This window comes from Macadamia integrifolia, chromosome 12 (genome assembly GCF_013358625.1).
Source record: "Macadamia integrifolia cultivar HAES 741 chromosome 12, SCU_Mint_v3, whole genome shotgun sequence".
Taxonomy (NCBI): Eukaryota; Viridiplantae; Streptophyta; class Magnoliopsida; order Proteales; family Proteaceae; genus Macadamia; species Macadamia integrifolia.
Genome location: NC_056568.1, coordinates 2,794,839 through 2,814,365, shown reverse-complemented (window position 1 = coordinate 2,814,365; position 19,527 = coordinate 2,794,839). Strand labels below are relative to the sequence as shown.

Sequence of the window (19,527 nt, the reverse complement as noted above, 5' to 3'; positions counted from 1 at the left end):
TTAATTTGCATTTTCGGCATTGTTTATGAAAATAACATTTTTTAAAAGATATGACAAAGAATTTCTTTTCTTTATACTTTTCATATTTGTTGAAGGTTTGAAAAACCCTTCATTGTTCTTCGATACCCATCATATGGTGTTATAGGGTCAAAATTGGTAACCACCTTGTTAAAATATGGATCAGACCCATCTCATTATTAAATGAAACGATTTTGGTAGTTAATTTTGGGACTTACTACTAAATGGAACAAGAAGATTTTGAGATGGATTTCTCAACCGTCTAGAAACAAAAGAACGATAAGGAAACAAGAAGAACCATAATCACTAGGACCCATTTGGGATGCATATATACTTAATTAAATTAAATTAATATTTAATAGTTATGCTTATACATTATATAAAGGTTATGTTGTAATTATAAGGAAAAACCAAGGGTTATGTGTAAAAAACACTTATATTAGAGACTTTGAATGCTTAGAATCGGATCGTCGCATTTAAAAAATGGAACCAGATCCTAGTTTGAGACCATTTATTATAGATAACGATTGACCCCTTCGAGGCTGAAACTGATAAGGAACCATCCCGATTACCTAGAACAGCCTGTGACACCTTATGCCTATCCAAGGCCAATGATGACCATGGATGAAAGTTACCCAAGAATTGAGTGCCACTTGTCACAATTCTGGCACTGACACATTATATTTTAGAAAGGGGGTGGGGGAATTAAATAATGAAAATTAATTAATGGTTACAGGGTGACAGCAGGGAGGGAGCAATGTAATGGTTGTTCTGAGTACACGTAGAACATCTGATATAATTGATAAGGGGGGGCGGGGTGTGGGGGTTAACTCCAAAAGCTAAAGAAAAAGCTGATTAAGGACACTTTGGCGCTTAGGATTAATTTCATATTTATGATACCTCCTAATGACTCATCTCTCACCTACTACTAATAACTGATTAATAAATTTTCAAAAAAGAAATAAAAGAAAAAATGATTAATTAATATAATCCCAATTAGAGATAGCAACAACTGGAGCAAGGTCGCATTCAAAGTTCATAAAGAGAGCTAGCTGGAAACCAGTGTGGAAAAGGCCCGCCCTATAAAGGTTGACGAGAGAGACAAGTCTTTAACTTCGTCAACTATTAGTTTATTAAGCCCAGAAAAAAAAACGAAGGAAAAAGCAGAAAATGATCCACTGTTGTGGTCCAAAATCTGGATATTTATTTATGGCAAAAGTTTTGAAACACAGTTTGGGTTTGATAGATGACGTGTCGTCAAGTAGACTTTGATGTATAGAAAGAAAAAATTATGAGTCGAGAAGTTGGGAACATGCCACATAATCAATGTGGGATTATTCTTTTAAATATCTCAATAATTATAAGGTTGAGATAGTCTAATGGTATATATGATAATATATTTAATATCTTAAATCACCAATTTGAGACTATAACTCTCAACATCTCAACAAATTTGAATACTCGAATATTAGAGTTGACGTTCTTCGTGACTTTCGTAGAAATACAAATTGCGTATGATTTTCACATTGTTGGGTTTCTCGTTCGAGCATGAAGTTCTCTGAGGTGACCATGGAGAGAGAGAGAGAGAGAGAGAGCTTGAATAGAGTTATTTCCTATCATTTTTATTTTGGGAAAAATATTTCAACCTATTCACGCAACCCAATGCCTGGGGTAACAAAAAGACCAACTTGCCCCCTAGTTGGATGCCTATTCACCTCCCCTCGTTGGCCCTCGTGCTGGCAATGGCCACACAACCACATAGTGAACCCCAACCCTTTTATCTTTTTAGGGAGGGGTTTTCTAAAAGGTAGTGTTGTCCGTCCACCAGTGTGGGGACCATAGGAGTACACACAAAAGCATCAACAATTATGAGATTTTTGTTTCCATGGTGATGGGGCCATCAATTTGTCTCTCTATGTCTATAGATGTAGAGAGGGCCAAAGCCACACCACACCACCTTCTAGCCTAGGTTTCTTTTTTCCTATTTATTTATTAGTGAAAGAAAGAACGTTACCCACTTGTTTATCTTGTTGGGCGATTATTCATTCAATCTAATAAAGTGGATTGATTTGGAGTAATTTATCGATTCCTAGCTGAGCCAGCCAATTCCGATGCTACCAATTCATTTTTTTTTTTTTTTTTTTTTGGTAACTATCAGTTCAAATATTTTTTTTTTTGGGTGAGTGGTAGCAATCTTGTTTTAATATAAACCGTTCATTTAATAAGATTACGTATTGCAATCTTATTTTCACTTTCTTTTTATATAAACTATTCATTTAATAAAAATCAATCTAAACCGTCAATTAATATTCTATATTGTAACCTATTCCCAATTTTTAGGATCCGTAACCGTTCCAACTTCTTCCCTTCCAGATAACCTGATCTCTCTCTCTCTCTCTCTCTTGTAGCATTTTTTCTCTCTCCATCAATTGCTCTCTTTCTAGACTACCCATCTCCCTCTCACGACAGAATATTTTTAACTTCTCAGACTAACTCTTCCATTTCAAAGAGTTGTTATTGATTCACAGTTTGAAGCTCTATTTCCCTTTGTTTATGGTGAGAATCAATGGAAGATCGAGTTCTCTACTCTATCTTCTTGAATAGTTTCCCCTTCTAAATTAAGTTGTGAAAAATCTCTTTGTTATTGAAAAACCATAATTTGAATCTGCAAATAATTCTTTGATTGATAGCAATGCTCACAACTTCTGATTTGATAAACAAATCTTTGAACCTGATGGAAACACATGAGATGAGTAGGGATGAGGTTTCAAAATTAGGATGTGGTTTGAAGGAGATGACTTGCTGTCACCCTCACAAGTCACAAGTCACAAGTCACAAGTCACAAGTCACAAGACTCACAATCGGTGTCTGTTAAAATGAGAGAGAAGGGTTTCAACGATTTAGATTATATGTGGTTAAATCCACGGCTATCCATGAAGAATGTTTTAGGAACATTGTTTGGACGCACGTGCTGCGACGTTTTTGCCTTTTTTTTTTTTATCTTCCTGGTATTGTTTCTTCCTTTGTAGTAACTGCACCATCTCTAGACAAAAAGAACAAATGACAGCACCCTACATTCCTAGGTGTTTGATGAGCTCCGACGCTTTCACTACTCCCTTTATTTCAGCATTCAGTGTCGCCAAGCTGAAACCTGCTATGGTTGTTTCTTACCCCAATTGTATTCATTCACTTCTTTCATTGTCTCCCTTTAAAAGCCATGATTTCTCCAATGCATGTATTTCAGACCACCAGATAAGGATTGGGGTGGGGGAGGCTAGGATTGTGTTTGATATGCATTATCGGAATAGATTTTGAATCTAGAATGCATTCTGAAGCGACAAAATAGAGAAGAATCGGGTTTCAGAATGTATTCTAGACACAATCTATTCCAGGAATGGATACCAAACACAGCCTAAACTTTGGCATTCTATTCGCTAAGGTTTCAATAAATGGTCTCCATGAGCACAAAGTAAGTGGTCTCCGAACCAGAGCAAAGAGGCTATATTGAGAGTTGTATCTGTGTCTTTCATTCTTTGAGTTTATCAGTCTAACCAATCACTTCGGATATATATAAAGGTAGTAACTGGAAAGCCCTTGCTTGGTAGTAGCCAGGTCATGGCATTTAATCCCAACTTCACTTCTTTTCCTTGCCCTCTCTCTAGTAAAACCTTTCAAGAAATCCCAGTAAAATTTATTGAAAAAAAAAGGAAAAAAGAACTGGTTTGATGTCTATTCTCAGATGTGGGTCAGCAAGCCTAACCTTCATTATAGTTGCAACTGGTATCAAAACCATGAAATTTTCTTGGAAAAATTACTTGATTACCCACTTTTGAGTTTTGTTTTATTAAATTACCCAATTTGTGTTTCAGCTAAAAACAATCTTCGTAAACAAGTTTGGGTTTACAAAACTACCTAAAACAGTGATTCTCCCTCAATTATGTTTTTTTTTTTTTTACCATTTTACCCCTTTCTTGTATCCTACCTTCTCCAATATCCGATCACCTTCCCTGCAACCCTCGCCATCCCAGAACAATGAGGGTTACTAACGCTACTGGCCTAATATGACTGTCTGGAGACTCTGGACTCAGTAGAGAGAGAGAGAGAGAGAGAGAGAGAGAGAGAGAGAGAGCACCACGAGGCAGCTCAAGCAAAACACTGGTAGGGTGCCGCTCTCCTGCAAATCCAACATGCTGAGAACCTTCCACGGCCTCATAATCTCCATTCCCTGTCAACAAATTCAAAGAGAAATCAGATGAAGGTGAAGGTGAGACAGCAGCACTTTCATTTCCAGAAACTAATACGAACAAGCAACTAGTGGTATTGGGCTCTCCACTATGTTGATGAAGACGATGCATTCTTGGCCAGTCATCGAAGAAGTGACGAACTAACCCTCGACCCGCTAGCCTCCCTCTCCCATTGAAACACCGCTTTTATCAATTCCAAGGTCTCCACTATTTCTAGCTTTACCCTCAAAGGATCTAAAACAAATAAACAATGTAACGTCATTAGAAATTCAACAGTTAGCTAACCATTTCCATCCATCAAAGATTCTTTAATCAGGTTTGCTTTAGGGCAAAGCAGGTCTCCCAGTTGATCCCCTCCCAAACAACCATGGCCACTACAGCTTAGTTTTGCAACTTGGGCTTCTTCACATTTCCTTCAATAAACCTACAGAGGCAAAAAAATAGCAGCAGAAAACACATCTTACCTATGGTTGAGATGAAGAAGATCAATGGAAGGTGAGGAGCTACAAAGGGAAAAAGGGGATCCACTAGCCACCGCACTTAAGGACGATGATGCTGTAATCTGTGTGGGATTCAGACCACTACTAGCAACTCCGGTAGAGGTGGGAGTGGGGATTTCCACAGGCTTTCTTGAACGGTTTTTGTCGAGAGAGGTTTTTCTTGATGGGATAAAGAAGTTCAGGGAGGTGATCGGACATCGAAGGAAGAGGTAGGGTGGAAGAGATTGGGGGTTAAAAAAGAAAAAAAAAAGGAAAAATCACTGTTTTGTGTAGTTTTGTAAACCCAAACTTGATTTTGGAGATTCATGTTAACTGAAACACAAGTTGGGTAATTTTGTAAAGTGAAACATAAAAGTGGTTAATCAAGTAATTTTCCCAATTTTCTTTCCCGAAAGTAATTCTACTAGTGCTTTTTCTACCGAATTTGAGATGGAAACCCACCTGATGAGTTAAGACTGATTGGCAATTTTACCAGCCTACCTGCTTCATTAATTATCTTACTTGACCATCCATAGGAGAATCAGGGTCGGGAAGAAGGACTTGGATCCTCTGTGGCGCAACAGCGCGTCTGCCATGCATCCAACGCTCAGAAACGCCTTGGGCTGTGTACAACCACCTTAGGCTTTGTGCTTGAGCGTTTCTGGCCATTGGAAGCGCGCCAAAAGCCCTGCTGCACCACAGAGGAATTCAATCTGGGAAAGTGTCACCCATTTAACTAAATGCTAAGTCAAGGGTAAAACATTGCTATGTTCTTTCTTTAGATTATAATTCTACCGTTTATTATGTTTTATATGTACATCTTCCTTCTTTAGATCTTTATTCTACTGTTAAATATACTTTACAAGTAATTATTGACGTGAATTGTAAATTCAATTCATTACTTAATTATTCATTAAATTAAAGAGAAGAATATTTTAATTTTTGTTTTACTCCCACTGGGAGAGTAAGAGTAACATCATTAGCCAACCCTACCCAATCCATTGCTACCCCTACTCTAGATTCCAAACCAGGCATATATAACCAAACCAACTGACCTTTCCTGCACCTATATATTATGGACCACTTTCACTATTTCATCACTGCTCTAATTCTATTTTCACTCTCTTAACAATCCTTAAACAATGCATTATCTAGAGGCATGGTTTGATGTTATCATTTAATGCTGTAAAATAACAATTTGAACTTAGATGAGTACTTCAGATTAAGGGGTTTCAGACTTTCATTTAAGTCAAATTGAAACCTTTGAGAGTAGCCACTGGACAAACAAGTTCTCATGCCATGCCAGTTTGTGTAAGTTGCAAAAAGCCAAGAAGTTCTGTACTCAAGTACTTGGAGTTGAAACACATTACATCTGCCAACAACTTATTTACAAGTTGGAATTATTATTTTGAAACAGAAATAACAGTGTCTATGCAGTTCATTTTTCATTCCATGGACATCTGGAAAAGCTAAAGGCTAAAACGATTTGTGCAGTAGAGGGAGGGAAATTGTTGACTGTAGTCTCTAATCATAAGTTGGGTAGAAACCATTAACCGTCATTCCACCATCAACAGATATAACCTGGCCGGTAATGTATGAGGAAGCAGGTAGGCAAAGGAATGCCACTAGGGAGGATACCTCCTTTGGTTCTCCAGGGCGCCGAAAAGGAGTTCGAGAGACTATCCTCTCAAAAATCTCTTTGTTGTTGAGCAACTACAAGAATATAAGCAAAATGAAAAAAATCACTAAGAACAAGCTACAAATGGTTACAAGTGCACCCAAAAAAAAAAAAGCACGCATCAGAAAGTTCAATAAGTTGGCCAAATGACCAAGTTCCTGGTGTCCTCGGTACATTTAATTGTGTGACCTTAAAGGAAGAAACTTCATAAATACAGCCAGTAATTTTGCAGTGGATAAAAAGCAATATTTAAACCTTGTGCATTCAGGATGATCAACTTGGCCGATTCCCCACATGCTAATAACTTGGTCGATTCGAAGCAAGTCTGGTTGAATTTGGAGGATGGGGATTATCATAACCAGTCAGATGAGGTTTGAGGAGTATAATGGATTGGCCAATACATGCGATCCAATTATGGTTGATCAACAAAGAAAGACTGGGGGTAACAAAGGTCATCCCATTTATGGTTGTAGTTGCTACTGACTACATTTATTAAGAACACAATAAAAGAAAAAAAAAAAAACATGGGATTGAGGCAACAAAGGTTTCAAATGGTTACTCATCCAAGAAAAAAAAAAAAGGTTTCAAATGGTTGATTATTTTTGTAAATATAAGCAGCACCATTAAATATAAGTTCAACTGGAGTACAAGAAAAGGATACTCCACTATCTAACATTTTGCATCCACTCCTCCAGTTCATATTTCTACAGCTGGAAAAGATAATTTATTGCTCTACTGTATGCTGAAATATATAATTGGACAATAGTTTAGAACTTCTGCAGATATCTCTCATGTTGCACCAATTGATTTCTAAACTGAAGACCAAAAGCCCAAAAGATTGATCAAGTCACCAAAAGCATATCATCATAACTAGATAAACAGTTCTGAGTTCTCTGTATTTTTCCCTATGCTCTGGTCCTCAAAAAGAATGCGTTAGATATGATTATATCAAAGGCATTGAACCCACTTGATTTTCACATAGATCAATGGGATAGAGTGGTTGATTGATTGGTCTAAATAACTTTGCATATGCATCAAACAGCAAGGGGCAGACACTTTTGAACTTGGGATGGATGTCACGTGTGTTGCAAAAACATACTTTTTAAAACCAAACTAGGCAGTGAGCAAAAAATAGGCCTGGTTCTGGTTTTGGCCTGCTTTGATAGGTCATACCACAGTTTAGTGAGAAACAAAAAGTGTTCAAAATTTTGGTTAAAAAAATGAAAAAAAGAGGGAAAATAAAGAAAGGAACCAAGATAAAAAGGGAACAAATTAAGCAACAGAATATTTTATGGTGCAATGGTTAGTGTTCACTTATCATAAAGTACATTGCAGGTTCAGTTCCTCACATTTAGCTACTCACTGTTCATTTTTAAACCATGGAAACTAGTGAACCAAAACGGGTGGCTCTCAGAAAAACAGATGGTTCATGAAAACCAACAGGTTTAATTTCGGTTTAAAGATAACAATTTGATACCTGGACTGAACAGGAAAATATATGGCTCTGGTTTGACCATCGGTCCATTCTGTTTTTAAACACTATGGTATCAAACATCATAAGATCAAAATTGCACAAAAGCAGGATGAGAGAATTTTACTTGTTCCACAAGTGATGTTCTGATAATCCAAGGTGAAACAGAGTTGCTCCTAATATTGTCTTTTGCCCATTCACATGCCAAGTTCTTCGTAAGTTGATTAAGTGCTCCTGGAAAAAACAAACAGATCATCTCACAACTTTCAAATTAAAAGGTACAATTTTCCAACCATCGAATTTCTCATAGATGATAATAGATAGCATTGGTTTAGGTATATTACCCTTGGTTGCTGAATAAATACTGCCAGTACCAACTGCTACAACACCTGAAACGGAGGAGATGAATACTATACTTCCCATTCCTGATGATTTCAAAAGGGGATGTGCAAGTTGGCATAGATGGAAAGCAGATTCCAAGTTGGTAGCCATCAGGACCGAATATTCTTCAGCAGTGTAGTCGATGGTTGGCTTTGTTATATTTGTACCAGCATTGTTTATCTAGAGAGAATACAAACAAGCATTGCCACCTTTATTCATCAAAATGAGGATCCCGATTCTGGGCTTTTAAACCCTGACTCGAGCCCCCTTATGAATTTGAGCAAAAATAAAAAGAATAACAAGAACAAGAAAACTGAAAAGTGCCATATGCTTGATTATAACTTAAAAGAAACACTAATTTTGAAGACTACTACTTTATAACCAGGCAACAGTAAGAAGCTTTATACTTAATACTTATATGTTATATCCATCGATTCACAAAGGCAGTTCCCCTGGCTCACATAGCACTTGGTATAATAATCAAAAGTGAAAATTAAAGTCTGGGACCACAAATGTAGGTAAAACTGTTTGATTTTGTGAGTTTGTTTAAAGGCTGAGACTGACTTCCAACTCTCTGCAAATATACTAAGTTTGGCATCAGCTTAGCTGAAAAATTTCCAGCGGGAATTTGATACTGCTGAAACTGGCAACAGTAGTTGATACTAGGGGGCAGAATTCTTTATAAAGACTTCTCTGGCAGGAGCCTTCTGACTAGGTCTAAGAAATATCTGAAAAACAAGTCAAGGGTGACAGTAAGTCTGCAGCAGCGTCAAATGTTCAGATTATAGTCTCAACAAACCCCTGCACGATCCCTTGTCCTGAAACTATTGACTAGGTTAAGGAAATGCAGTCCACCCAATTAAAATATTTAGCTGTCCAAGCAAATGATTTGAACAGTAAACAAGATAGACAGCCCTTAAAAAAAAAAAAATTGAAATATGCTGCTTGGCAGAAACTAAAATTTGAATCTCACAAAATATATACACCTTAACCCAAAACCACAACAGAACTTCCGGACAAATAGAAAACCAGCTACCATAAATAGTCAAGACTGTTTCGTCTGGTTGAATGGACTGTTGAATCACTGACTATCAGATCAAGACGGTTCAGTCTCCAGGCCAATTTTTAAACATTGGGATTTAAGAATATGGTTACAAACATTTAATAAGAGTCATCCCTTTGGTTCTTAGATGATCACTTGTGATTATTCATTTGGTTCTAGGTGGAAGTCCAGAGAAAAGCTTATTTAGGATTCTTGCTCTTGAGAAATAAACAAAAAAAATAAATAGCTACTTCAGTTCCCCAAGTGGCTGAAGCTGGAAGGTTTCATAATATTTTGAGATTTAACTTGGCGATGCATAAGAAGTTAGAGACAATCAGACCCTCATGGTAGCTCAATGTTAAGTGAATGGAGGGTGCTGCATAATTATCCAACCAGCCTATACAACTGATGCCAAAATGAACTCTTTCTTCTGGAACATAAGAGACCTTTCAGCTGGTCGTTTCAGTATGTGATAGAACTTTTTTTCTTTTTTTTTGGGCTATCTCAATTGTTATAAAATTCTTTTACTTGTTCAAAAGTAGAAGGAAGGAAAAACAGAAACACCATCATGCTTGAACGAACATCATCAAAGTCATGGATCATGTTTAAATAAGTTTCCAACCTCCATCAAACAACACTGAAACCCCAACCCCCCCTAAAAAAAAAAATTTTACTTAAGAATGAGTCAAATTTGAATTAAACTATGCAGATATCCAAAAACAGGGGAATTTAGGAAGATGGTTCTTTATGTATAAGCATTATAAGTACTCTATGTGGACAGTCTCCTTCCAATTTAAGGCCCGAAGTACCCAAAGGAGAAAGAAAACAGAACTTACAAGGATGTTGAGCTTGCCACCGAAAACAGAGGAGACAGTCTCCATGAGTTTCTCTCGTTGAGATCGAGACGAAGCATCACAGACCGACCCGGTAACTTGGAAACCCTTTCCCGCCCAGTCACGCAAGCACCCGTTGAGTTCAACCTCGTTTCGAGAACAGGTATGCACGACCGCCCCTAGTCCAGCTAATTCCTCGACAACGGCATATCTGGAATATAGAGATATCACAAAAACTCTATAAAAAATATTTTTTCTTTTGGTTGGGGCATTCTTTGTCTGTAAAAGAGGAGAAAAATGAAGAAGGAGAAGGGGGTATATAGATATGGGAAAGAATACGAACCCGATCCCTCTGGTTCCTCCAGTAACGAGAGCAGTCATTCCCTTGAGTGACCACCGACCGTCCATAGTACTGCTACCTGCTTCCGTCATTTTTACTCTGCAACTATTCTATACCTACCTGGGTTTTAAAAACAGGAAATCGGCTACTAATCAGTCCCTGCCAATCCCGATTGGATTAGAATCGTCCGGAATCGATCCTAAGAACCAAGGATTTAGGGGCCGGCATCGGTATTGTTCTCTGCCGATATGGATTCAATACCTAACTGGATTGGATTGAATCGGTGGGTATCCATCTATTTTACTCCTGACTTTTATAAAAACGTACTCTTTTCACTATGTTACTCTTAAACTATCCGGATACTCAATCTGAATCGGTATTGGATTAGGGATCGATCTCGACAGATACCAATTCGATATGATCGATTCCAAGCCGATACATGAACTTAAGCCATAAATAGAAAATGATTGATGGGGAGGCTATAGATTAGTTTTGGGATATCTTGAAAATAGTTTCAACTCTGCCAAGTGAACAAAGAACCCTGCTAGCTAGCCCAAGCTCGCTAAGGGGCAAGAAAATTAAACCATGCATGTTAACAAAATTGACGTCTTGGAATTACTTTCTGAATAGATTACATTATTTACATCCATGCTTGCTTATATTAAAATGAGAATGGCCAGGGCTTGCCAAGCTACTCTCCACTGTTGTCTCTGATGAATCAAGTACCTGCACTACTCGAACCATGACAAATCAATATGGATACTTATCATATACATGTAAAAGCTAGTGTAGTAACAACTAAAAGCCGAAAGAAACTGGGAATTAACATATACATCCTTAGGATGGACCTGGTAAGCAAGTAGGGATTCCAGACACTTTTCATTTGCGGGCCAACAACAATTTCCTTCTCGACAAGGGAGCTCCACATAATCCTTCATTCCCTTGGAAGGAGCTCTCTGAAAATGTCTGAAATTGAGTTCCCTTTGGTATCATCCCAGTAAGGTTGTTCCATGAGAGGTTCAAGACCGAAAGGAATGTCAGGCTTGCCAGTTGCTGAGGTATCTCTCCTCCCAACTTGTTGCTTGAGAGATCTAATGACTCGAGCTGTTGCAGGTTCCCCAGGGATGATGGTATTCGACCAGTTAGAGCATTATGTGACAAGTTAAGGAGGCAGAGAGAAGTGAGGCTTCCTGGCACATTAGGAATCTCTCCTTGGAATCCATTGTTTGATAAGTCAATAGAGGTATGGATGGTTAGGATCTTTGTCAATACCATTTCTTGCCCTTTGATTGTAACCGTCACTGTATCCTGGTAGTACGTTTCTAAACCCACGTAACGTTCAGCATATGGTACGACCATTGAACTCAATGCTTCATGCTTAATCTTGGATTGAGTTTCATTCTCATCAGCCATCATTGCTGTCCATTGCATAAAGAATTCGGAGGGAAGATTACCAGTGAAATTATTCGAAGAGAGGTCTATGAATTGCAGCTTTGGGAAATTAGAATGATTTGTGACGTCGTAACCTCTAATATGTCCGGCGAATCTATTGGAGTGCAGAACAAGGACCCGTAAGTCGGCAAAGCTTGCCAACCAGAACGGAAATGCGCCATTTATTCGGTTGTTCCCAAGATTGAGAACCTCCAACTTCTTGCAGTTGGCCAGGGCTGTAGGTAAAGGTCCTTCTAATTTGTTCACACTAAGATCCAGTGTCTTTAGAATGCACCCAACTTGAAAGTCTTGAGGAATGCGGCCAACAAAGTGGTTACCCTGGAGGTTCAGTACCGTCAGTGCGTCCATGTTAGCCAAACATGAGGGGATGGCCCCGCTCAAGCTGTTGTTTGACAGATCAAGAACTTCAAGAGAATGTGCATTACATATCGATTGAGGAATTTCCCCGGTGAGATTATTGCTCGAGAGAGAGTAGTAGTTGTTGATGATGAGGGAATCCCCGATATTAGATGGGATGATGGATTGAAAACTGTTGTTTGATAAATCCATACATGCAGTGATTAATGATGGCAGAACTGGGATTGGTCCTTGGAGGATGTTGGAGTGAAGGTCGAGGACAAGAACTGTACTTATAAAACTCTGATCAGGCAAAGGTTGTTCTAGTTTGTTGAGGAAGTTGAAAGAAAGGTTCAAATAATTGAGAAACCCATAATGACCAATATCCCAAATCCAAGAGGGTATTTCCCCATGAATTTGATTGTTGGACAGATCCAGATGACTCAATGTCGACTGTCGCCTGTGTCTTGAGAAATCAGGGAAGCCTTGCAGGTTGCAGGACACCAATTTCAGCGTCTCGAGTTCGGGGAATGATGAGTTAGGATTACGAATAGTAGTATTGATCAGCAGCAGGCTATTGTAGGAAAGATCGAGATCGATAAGGTTCTGCAGTTTCTGATCAATCATCTCAAGCTCTATAGTGCCACTGAAAATGTTGGAAGAGAGAGAGAGAGAAATCGAAGATCCGTGAATTCAAATATTGACAATGGTATTGGTCCCTCCAGATTATTGCTATTCAAATCAAGGTTATACAACGGTGCAGAGGAGGAGGTAGTATTGTGCATCTCGATCATGAGTTGGCCAAAAAATTGGTTCTGGCCTAGTAGTAACTCCTTCAATGTTGGCAAGGTGAACAACGACCATGGTATCTCTCCATTCAGTGAATTATCACCCAAGTCAAGAACCTCAAGCTTTACGAGGCTTTTCCCTTGAGTCCAAAAGTGGACCTGTCAACATATTATGGGAAAGGATTACTAGGGTTAGAGTTTCAGGCAACGGAGGTATAGGGCCAGTGAAACTGTTATTTGACAAGTCCAAAAGTTCGAGCTGGTTAAGTTCTATAATGGATGACGGAATTGACCCATTGAAGCTGCAACTCGAGAGACGTAATTCGGAGAGAAGGCTAAGATTGGCTATAGAATCTGGTAAGGAACCTGAGAAGCTGGTGTCATAGAGTACCAAGGACTGAATAAGAGATCCGTTTAGAGGAAATTCTGGCAGAAAACCATATAGAAGCGGGTTCTCTGATACATCGAGGCTTTGAAGGGTTCTTAGCTGAAGAACTCTGTTCGGGAATTTCCCGTATAACCCACAATCACTGAGACGCAGAGAAGTCAAGTTGATGAAATTCTCAAAGAAAATTGGTACTTCAGTAGATAGATCGTTCTGGCTGAGATCAATCTGAGAGAGCAAACTTAGTTCTGAAAGCGAAGAATCCAGTGGCCCTGAAAGATGACAATTGGACAAGCTCAACACTAGCAGATTAGGAAGTGTAGAGGACAAGGCTCGACACCATTGACTTCCCTTATTCGCTGATATATGCACTCCATCAAGACGGAGATCCTCAATCCTGAGAGGTCCTGAACAAGAGTTCTAAGATCTGGGTTTTCGAGTATCAATTGATTCCGTTCATACATAGGCATATTGGAGAGATCGAGAGAAAATAACCTCCTGAGACGTGAGATTTCGATGGGAACTTGGCCTCCAAAACCGGCGTTGGACAGGTTGAGGATGGTTAAATTGACGAATTTGTCAAGCCCAGATGGAATCGGCGTAGAATTGAAGTAGTTGTCAGCCAAATTCAAGCTTTGCAGGAGATACCGAAGATTAAATAGAGTGCTGCTTATATTCTCAACTCCTCCGGATATACATTCGCCACTGAGGTCGAGACCAATAACATGACCAGAATCTCTGTCGCAGGTGACGCCTTTCCAACTACAGCAATCAGTGTTTGTGTTCCAAGACACAAGTTTTGGATCATCAGAACAGGGCCACTGAGAGAAGGTGAGGCTTTGATTCAGCTGGAGAAAAAGAGATCTTTGATCCTCAAGACATCGGCCACAAACCACCAAAACTTTATTAATGGCGAACAGAACAGAAACAGAGTAGAGGAGGAGTGGGAGCCATGAAATTTGTGTAGATCTTATTGAAGAAGATGACTGTGAAAGACAGATTAGACAAGGGAGAAAGAGACAATGCAGTCTTGTCTTCAATGCTAGAAGAGATTGAGGCCATTGTTTTTATAAGTGCCAAAGACGACTGACTTCAAATTCTTTCCAGTCTTCTTAGAATGTTTAATTTTCAAAAGATTGCCAACCCCAACATTGGCAACAAAGACCAGATAAAGTGTAAGAGGCGACTTCAAAGTCTTCCCTTATTTTCCTGTGGATTTGGCAATTTGGCACTTTCTTGAGCTTCCATATTACTTTTGCCACTGAAGTCTACTACTTGTGATTCACGTCTTCCTTTAGATTGATTTCCCACTTTTATTATTATTATGCTTTTGCTTTTGCCATTGAAAGAAAGTCTCTGCTTCCATTCCATTGTTCTTGCATCAAATACTACCGTTGAGCCTTGATTCACTTTTGATTATGCTTTGCCCTTCCTTTACGGGCTGGGTTTATTAATTCCCTCATTATAGTGCATCTTAGAGCAGTCTTCAAGTATACAGCAATAACTGAAAAAGAGGAGCTTAAAATGAGCGATTTAAGATTTATATAGTCTCCTACTGGGATGAATTCTAATGCATCTAGACTTATCAGGTGGAAATAATATTGATGCGGGGCTACACCTCTACATCTCCAAAAATCTCCACAATTACTTTTTATTTTTTAGACATAGCTCAATGATATATAATAGACACTCAAATATCTCAAATATCTCGATAAACTTGACATTGGGAGACATCAGTGTGTGCTAAGGTCGGGCTTCCATACACTGCTTGGCTTTCTCGTTAGAGCCCGAAGCTTTGACATGTTAGGTGAGGAAAGGGTGTAGGTTCTCTAAGGTGCACCTGTAGGAAAGGGCCCTCCCATCGGCCCACGTGCTAATGTGTACCTGCACCAGCAAGGTAAACGTTCTCTTGCCCATTATATTATTTATTTATTTTTATAATTGGTCCTAATTTAAAACTTCCCTTAACTACTCTGATTTTGTGCCTTGAAATGTATTTCTATTACTTCCATAACCACCTATTTCATTTTGTAATGTGTTTTTCTCTTGATTTATTGATGTTCTAGAACACATTCTGAAAATGCATACCAAACGTGTCATCAGGTTGAAGACAGTTGCTAGCAGAGTTGGATTGAGCCTTCTTGCAGTAGAACACTTGCTTAATATGAAATTTTATAGAAGGATTAAAATTGTGAGGTATGGAATGATGATGATGGTGATTTTCAAGACTCAATGTGCAAGAACTTGGAAAAAGGTTCCAGTAAAGCAGGGGAAGTATGAACCCTGAGCCATGAAAGGGCAAATGAATGATAGGAAAGCCATGGAGGAGTTTCGGAGATCTTGAAAAGCTTTATACTCTGCCGAGTGAACCAAAGAACACAGCTAGCTAGCCCAAGTTCTCTGAAGAGCAAGAAAATTGTGGGGTGTTTCTGGAATGGTAAGCCACACCATGTAACAGTAAATACATGTAAATCAATTATAGTAGCATCAAGCGTGAGTGCTTCTTGATTTTTTTTTTCTTTGATAACAAATGCTTCTTCATTGACACTAATATATAGGTTACATGCAAGAATGAGAAGTACAACCATGCTGAAGATAGAAGTGACACTAATATATAGCTTATTAAAATGGCCAGTGCTTGCCAAGCTACTCTCCACTGCACTCTCTGTGGAATCACAGACCTGCAGTAGTACTCAAACCATGAGAGATATGAATGATTATGAATATAATGTGTGTGAAAGCTAGTAACAACTAAAGGAGGAATGAAACTGAGAACATACCTCTTTAGGATCGACAATGGTGAGTAAGGATCCCATTTTTTATTAGCGGGCCAACAACCATTTCCTTCCTCGATTTGAAAAGAAGAAGAACGCGACAACCAATCCCGCTCCCCCACCAAATCCTACAAAAAATCCGTTCAGTACGATTTGCCAATCATACCCAAACAATTGACGGTGTTTTTTGCTCGATATTGCCGGTACTGCTAATGCTGTTCTATTGTCAATGCAGTCTCTCAACAAGGGGACTCCACATAAGCCTTCATTCCCTTCAAAGGAAGTCTCTGTAAATGTCTGAAATTGAGGTCCCTTCGGTATCATCCCGGTAAGGTTGTTCCAAGAGAGGTTCAGGACCGAAAGGAATGTTAGGCTTGTCAGCTGCTGAGGGATCTCTCCTCCTAAATTGTTGGTTGAAAGGTCTAATGACTCGAGCTGTTTCAGGTTCCCCAAGGATGATGGTATTCGACCAGTTAGAGCATTATGTGACAAATTAAGAAAATAGAGAGAAGTGAGGTTTCCTATCTCATTTGGAATCTCCCCTTGGAGTCTATTTTTTGACAAGTCAATGGACGTATAGACGGTTAGGATCTTCATCAACTCCATTTCATGCCCTTTGATTGTAACTGTCACTGTATCCTGATAGTACATTTGACTGTATTTTAGGAACCTGACTCTCAATGTCTCATGCTTAATCAAATACTCCGTTTCACCCTCGTTAACCATCATTGCTATCCATTTCTTAAAGCATTCAAGGGGAAGATTACCAGTGAAATTATTCGAAGAGAAGTCTACAATTTGCAGCTTTGGAAAAGTATTATTTTTGCCTTCACCTTTAATGGGTCCGCTAAATCTATTGGAGCGCAAAACAAGGACCCGTAAGTCGGTACAATTTACCAACCAGAATGGAAATGTGCCATTTATTCTGTTGTTCCCAATATTGAGAACCTCTAGCTTTGTGCACTTGGCTAGTGTTGCAGGTAATTTTCCTTCAAATCTATTCACACTGAGATCCAGTGTCCTTAGACTGCAACCAACTTGAAAATCTTGAGGAATGTGGCCAACAAAGTGGTTACGCCGTAGGTTCAGTACCGTCAGAGTGCTCATGTTAGCTAAACATAAGGGGATTGTGCCGCTCAAGCTGTTGTTAGACAGATCAAGAACTTGAAGATAACCAGCATTACATATTGATTGAGGGATTTCTCCGGTGAGATTATTGCTCGAGAGAGAGAGAAAGATGATGAAGACAAGGCAATGACCGATATTAGATGAGATGGTGGATTGGAAGCTGTTATTGGATAAATCCAAATATGTGAGGGATGATGACAGATCTGGGATTGGTCCTTGGAGCAAATTGGAGTGAAGGTCAAGAACAGCCAATGAACCATCACTCAGATCAGGCAAAGGTCGCTCCAGATTGTTGAGGAAGTTAAAAGAAAGGTTCAAATAAGTAAGAGACCCATTACCAATTTTCCAAACCCAGGTGGGTATTTCCCCATGAATTTGATTATTGGAAAGGTCTAGATTAGTCAATGTTGGCTGGATTCGCCTTAAAAAATCAGGGAAGCCTCGCAGGTTGCAGGATGCCAATTTCAGTGTGCGGATCTGGGGGAATAATGATTTAGAATTACAAACAGTAGCATTGATCAGCAAGCTATTGTAGGAAAGATCGAGATAGGTAAGGTTCTGCAGTTTCTGAATCATCTCAAGCTCAATAGTGCCACTGAAATTGTTGGAAGAGAGTGCGAGAACTTGAAGACCTGAGAATTCAAAGATTGGCAATGGAATTGGCCCTTCAATTTTGTTGCCACTCAGATCTATGTTTTCCAACGGAGCATAAGATGAAGTAGGAAATTCTCTGAGTTGGCCAGCAAATTGGTTTTGGCCTAATTGTAATCTCTTCAGTGTTGGCAAGGTGAAGAGTGAACATGGTATCTCTCCATTGAGTGAATTATTCCTCAAGTCGAGATTCACAAGCTTTACAAGCCTCTTCCAAGCAGAATCTGGAAGTGGACCTATGAAACTATTATGGGCAAGATTTACTTGGGTTAGAGTTTCAGGCAATGGAGGTATAGAGCCAGTGAAGTTGTTAAGCGAAAAGTCCAAAGAATGGAGCTGGCTGAGCTCTATAATTGAGGATGGAACTGATCCATTGAAGCTGCAACTCATAAGCTCAAATCTGGACAGAAGTCTAAGACGGCTTATAGAATCTGGTAATGAACCCGAAAAGCTAGTGGTAGAGAGTACCAAGGTCCGAAGTGATCCGTTCAGAGGAAATTCTGGCAGAAAACCATGCAGAAGCGGGTTCACTGAAACAATGAGGCTTTGAAGGGTCCTCAACTGAAGAATTCTTTCCGGGAATTTCCCATATAACCCACAAGAACTGAGATGCAGTGAAGTCAAGTTACTGAAATTCTTGAAGAATATTGGCACTTCAGCAGATATATTGTTCTGGTTGAGATTAATATGAGAAAGCAAACTTAGTTTAGAAAGTGAAGAATCTAGCGGACCTGAAAGGTAACAATTGGACAAGCTCAATACTTGCAGATTAGGCAGTGCAGAGGATAAGGCCCGGCACCATTGAGTGCCCTTCGCTGATATATTCACCCCATCAAGTCGCAGTGTCCTCAATCCTGAGAGGTTCCAAACAAGAGTTTTGAGATCCGGATTTTCAAGTCTTAATTGAGTCAGTCCAGGCAAACTAATAGAGATATCAAGAGAGTCTAACATCGTCAGACGTGAGATCTCAATGGGAACTTGGCCCGCAAAACCCGCGTTGGACAAATTGAGGTTGGTCAAATTTACGAGTTTGACAAGCCCAGATGGAATTGGCGTAGAATTGAAGTTGTTGTTAGCCAAATTCAAGCTCTGGAGATACTGCAGATTAAATAGACTGCTGCTTAAGTTGTCTATTCCTCCGGATATATATTCTCTGCTGAGATCGAGACCATTAACATGACCAGAATCTCTGTCGCAGGTGATGCCCGGCCAACAACAGCAATCAGTGCTTGTGTTCCAAGATGCAAGCTTTGAATCAATGGAATGGGGACGCTGATAGAAGGAGAGGCTTTGATTCAGCTGGAGCAACAGAGATCTCTGATCCACAAGACATTGGCCGCAAACCAGAACTTTTTCAATGGCGAATGGAACAGAAACATAGAGGAGGCCAAGGAGCCATGAAATTTGTGGAGAACTCATTGAAGATGAATGTGAAAGACAGATGAGATGAAGGTAAGAGACGTTCCAGTCATTAAGGGCAAGAGATTGAATCCATTGTCTTTTATCCTTTCTTTTTTTTTTTTTTTG

At 39.3% G+C, this 19,527-nt stretch overlaps 3 protein-coding genes and 1 long non-coding RNA gene across 8 annotated transcripts; all 4 read right to left on the bottom strand.

Moving 5' to 3' along the window:
* Window positions 1-3,829: 3,829 nt before the first annotated feature.
* LOC122058073 lies at window positions 3,830-4,501 on the bottom strand. The gene is made up of 2 exons (XR_006133671.1): window positions 4,324-4,501; window positions 3,830-4,243 (listed from the first exon to the last, which is right to left on the bottom strand). It is a non-coding gene; the product is annotated as an uncharacterized LOC122058073 (long non-coding RNA).
* A 1,552-nt stretch (window positions 4,502-6,053) lies between these two features.
* On the bottom strand, window positions 6,054-14,554 carry LOC122058071 (tropinone reductase homolog At5g06060-like). Of its 5 annotated transcripts, XM_042620522.1 has the most exons (6): window positions 11,320-13,189; window positions 10,490-11,217; window positions 10,150-10,357; window positions 8,235-8,451; window positions 8,018-8,124; window positions 7,031-7,161 (listed from the first exon to the last, which is right to left on the bottom strand). In XM_042620522.1, exons 2-6 carry the CDS (start codon window positions 10,576-10,578, stop codon window positions 7,144-7,146), a joined length of 639 nt encoding a protein of 212 aa, XP_042476456.1. In that variant the 5' UTR covers window positions 10,579-11,217; window positions 11,320-13,189; the 3' UTR covers window positions 7,031-7,143. The 5 variants fall into 5 exon arrangements, with proteins under 5 accessions (XP_042476455.1, XP_042476456.1, XP_042476451.1 ...); XM_042620521.1 differs by lacking the exons at window positions 7,031-7,161; window positions 11,320-13,189 and adding an exon at window positions 6,054-6,454 and having other exon boundaries at window positions 10,490-11,204; XM_042620517.1 differs by lacking the exons at window positions 7,031-7,161; window positions 8,018-8,124; window positions 8,235-8,451; window positions 10,150-10,357 and having other exon boundaries at window positions 10,582-11,217; window positions 11,320-14,554.
* Window positions 13,181-16,263, bottom strand: LOC122057938 (receptor-like protein 6). The gene is made up of 4 exons (XM_042620302.1): window positions 16,228-16,263; window positions 16,033-16,128; window positions 13,788-14,433; window positions 13,181-13,719 (listed from the first exon to the last, which is right to left on the bottom strand). Exons 1-4 carry the CDS (start codon window positions 16,261-16,263, stop codon window positions 13,181-13,183), a joined length of 1,317 nt encoding a protein of 438 aa, XP_042476236.1.
* On the bottom strand, window positions 15,801-19,520 carry LOC122058070 (receptor-like protein 7). Its single transcript, XM_042620516.1, has 2 exons — window positions 16,228-19,520; window positions 15,801-16,128 (listed from the first exon to the last, which is right to left on the bottom strand). The coding sequence occupies exon 1, from the start codon at window positions 19,417-19,419 to the stop codon at window positions 16,270-16,272; it is 3,150 nt and encodes a 1,049-aa protein (XP_042476450.1). The 5' UTR covers window positions 19,420-19,520; the 3' UTR covers window positions 15,801-16,128; window positions 16,228-16,269.
* Window positions 19,521-19,527: the final 7 nt, after the last annotated feature.

Coding starts and splice junctions, on each gene's coding strand:
- LOC122058071 (XM_042620517.1), bottom strand. CDS start 12,901: ATGATTGATCAGAAACTGCAGAACCTTATCGATCTCGATCTTTCCTAC.
- LOC122057938 (XM_042620302.1), bottom strand. CDS start 16,263: ATGGGATCCTTACTCACCATTGTCGATCCTAAAGAG. Junction 16,129..16,227: donor CCATTGTCGATCCTAAAGAG/GTATGTTCTCAG, acceptor GTACTACTGCAG/GTCTGTGATTCCACAGAGAG. Junction 14,434..16,032: donor TCACTTCTATCTTCAGCATG/GTTGTACTTCTC, acceptor TGTCTTTCACAG/TCATCTTCTTCAATAAGATC.
- LOC122058070 (XM_042620516.1), bottom strand. CDS start 19,419: ATGAGTTCTCCACAAATTTCATGGCTCCTTGGCCTCCTCTATGTTTCT.